The 2503-nt window shown below is 45.1% G+C and overlaps 1 protein-coding gene across 1 annotated transcript in view; it reads right to left on the reverse strand.

The window, feature by feature from the left end:
* Window positions 1–33: 33 nt before the first annotated feature.
* Window positions 34–2503, reverse strand: part of LOC101857088 (sodium-dependent multivitamin transporter) — a gene marked incomplete at both ends in the record, with an annotated part of 3737 nt that continues 1267 nt past the window's right edge. The window contains 3 exon segments of the mRNA XM_013090843.1: window positions 34–152; window positions 955–1055; window positions 1969–2138. Coding sequence (XP_012946297.1) covers window positions 34–152; window positions 955–1055; window positions 1969–2138 — 390 coding nt within the window.

Genomic DNA, 2503 nt, shown 5'->3' on the forward strand with positions numbered 1-2503 from the left:
CCCCCCCCTTGACCTTCCCCTATCTCGACTTACCCCCTCGTGCACGAGTCCACAGCGGAAGAAGTTTTTGACCTTCTGTGGCAGGCAGGGCACCAGTTTCTCCGCCAGGGGGCAGATGAGTCGGGGGTCTAGGTCACGTGGTCGGGTGTATCCTGTACAGGGAGTGTCATCATCATCATCATCATCATCATCATCATCATCATCATCATCATCATCATCATCATCATCATCATTACACAATAATTGTACAAATACAGTCGTGAGAAATTAGAATTACAAAACCTTGAACAAACAAACAAAATGTTCAAAGTTTAAAAGTTTCAATCTTTCGCCCCCATCATCACAGACGCCATCATTGTAAACAAAAGTACAATAGGAAGGAGAGTGTTGAAACGTTAACATAGCCGGCTTGTCGTGTTTCCTCATGCCCCCCCCCCCCCCCCCCCCCCACTCTCACACACACACACACACTCTCACACACGCGTGACCTTCACAATCCCTGACTAGTTAGGTATAGCTCAAGAGCTGACTGAATTATCTGACAACTTTTGGCTCCTTGAGACATTTGATTTTTTTTTATGAGGGCAAACAATTAATACAATTTTCGAAGTTTAAGTTTCTGTCTAAAGCCTCGTTGGCCTCATTTTAAAATAATAAAGTTATGAAATTTCTAAAATACCAAGTGTACATAATATACTTCTTTGGTCCTTCCAACAACAACTGGGATAATACATCACAGGTACGCGCGCCATCTCCACAAACCAACAAAGAAAAGCATTCGATGAGTCTCAGACCGATTTCTGTTGCTGCCCAGACAATGTCCAGTGTGTGACTGACCAATGTCCAGTGTGTGACTGACCAATGTCCAGTGTGTGACGAACCAAAGACCAATGTGTAGTGTGTGACTGACCACTGACCAGTGTGTGACTGTCCACTGACCAGTGTGTGACTGACCTGTGATAAAGCTGATGGGCAGACCGATGCCCCAGACCAGAATCATGCCCAGAGCGGTGTAGTACATGTAGCTCATGCGGTACAAATCTTCGAAAGGATCGCTGAAAACGATGTAAAATACAGCTGGTGAACACGTAAAATACATTATGATACGTTATGGTAAACGCCTTAAACTCTTTTTTTAAAAACTTTTATTAAATCTTCGTGGGATTGAGGGGGGGGGGGTATATACAGAACATCAACATAGAGATTTCGAGAGTCGGCATCAACACAGACATGCATCCATCACATTCTTACACGCAGATACTTTTTTCACCTGACATCTAGCTATGGTTCAAAGTTGTAAATCTGGGTTTGAAAACTTGACAAATTCATGTTGACCAACGAAAAAACGGAAGTACCACCATGTACGTTGTGTTGATCTTCAGATATGCTAAGTCTAACGTTTAGAATTATAGAAAATTTGAATGCAGTTTCTGAAAACGTGATATCGCTTGTATGTGCTTGAGAAACATTTTGTTGTAATACAAATTCTAAACGCTGAAAGAACAGGGAAATAAGCATAATGTAGGTTCAATTTTGATAAGAATGAAACAGTAGTTTTGATTGTTGTTATTGTTGTTGTTATTGTTGTTGTTGTTGTTGTTGTTGTTGTTTTCCTGTATCCTGAAAGTTCTATTTTTCTTTCAGAGCTAAGAACAACTTGTCTAGATCTAGAACACGGGCGTTGAACAAGTTGTGGCGATAAAAAATCTCCACCAGTAATTCCTGACAAACACAGGCGTTGAACAAAACGCCACACCAGTAATTCCTGACAAACACAGGCGTTGAACAAAACGCCACACCAGTAATTCCTGACAAACACAGGCGATGAACAAAACGGTACACCAGTAATTCCTGACAAACACAGGCGATGAACAAAACGGTACACCAGTAATTCCTGACAAACACAGGCGATGAACAAAACGGTACACCAGTAATTCCTGACAAACACAGGCTCTGTCCAGAACTCACTCAACCTCTTTGGGCGGCGGTTTGGGCGTGGTTGAAGGGATGGGTTTGGCCGTGAAGTTACATCCGGCGATAGAGGTCGGGCTGGCGGGGGTCTTGAGCTCGTTCACGAAGGCGGCGATGCCGATCCACAGGAGGAAGGTCAAGGACACGAGGACACCGCCCAGGGCGCCCTGAGAGGTGCACGGAGGGGGGGGGGAGGGAGGGAGAGATGTTTGAACAAGGCGGGATTCTCTCTTGGCTTGTTTTGTTGAATGTTTGTGTTTAAAGTAAAGAGAAGCACCTTGACACAATGAGGGTCATTTGGTGCAGGGGGAAAAGTAAGAGACCAAAGAGAAGCGAGGAAAGCAAGGTCCCCGCAGGCAGTCTCCCCACACGGAATAGAACCCGGGTCTTCTCTGTGCCACGACCAAACAACTACCTACTACACCACAGACGCTGTGTCTGGCTACTTGCTGCATGCTGGCTGTGACCTCTGACCGTACATTAGAAACATACTGTCTGGATGAGGTGGGGTGGGAGGGGAGGGGTGGGAGGG

This window comes from Aplysia californica, unplaced genomic scaffold (assembly GCF_000002075.1).
Source record: "Aplysia californica isolate F4 #8 unplaced genomic scaffold, AplCal3.0 scaffold01576, whole genome shotgun sequence".
In the NCBI taxonomy this organism is placed as follows: domain Eukaryota; kingdom Metazoa; phylum Mollusca; class Gastropoda; order Aplysiida; family Aplysiidae; genus Aplysia; species Aplysia californica.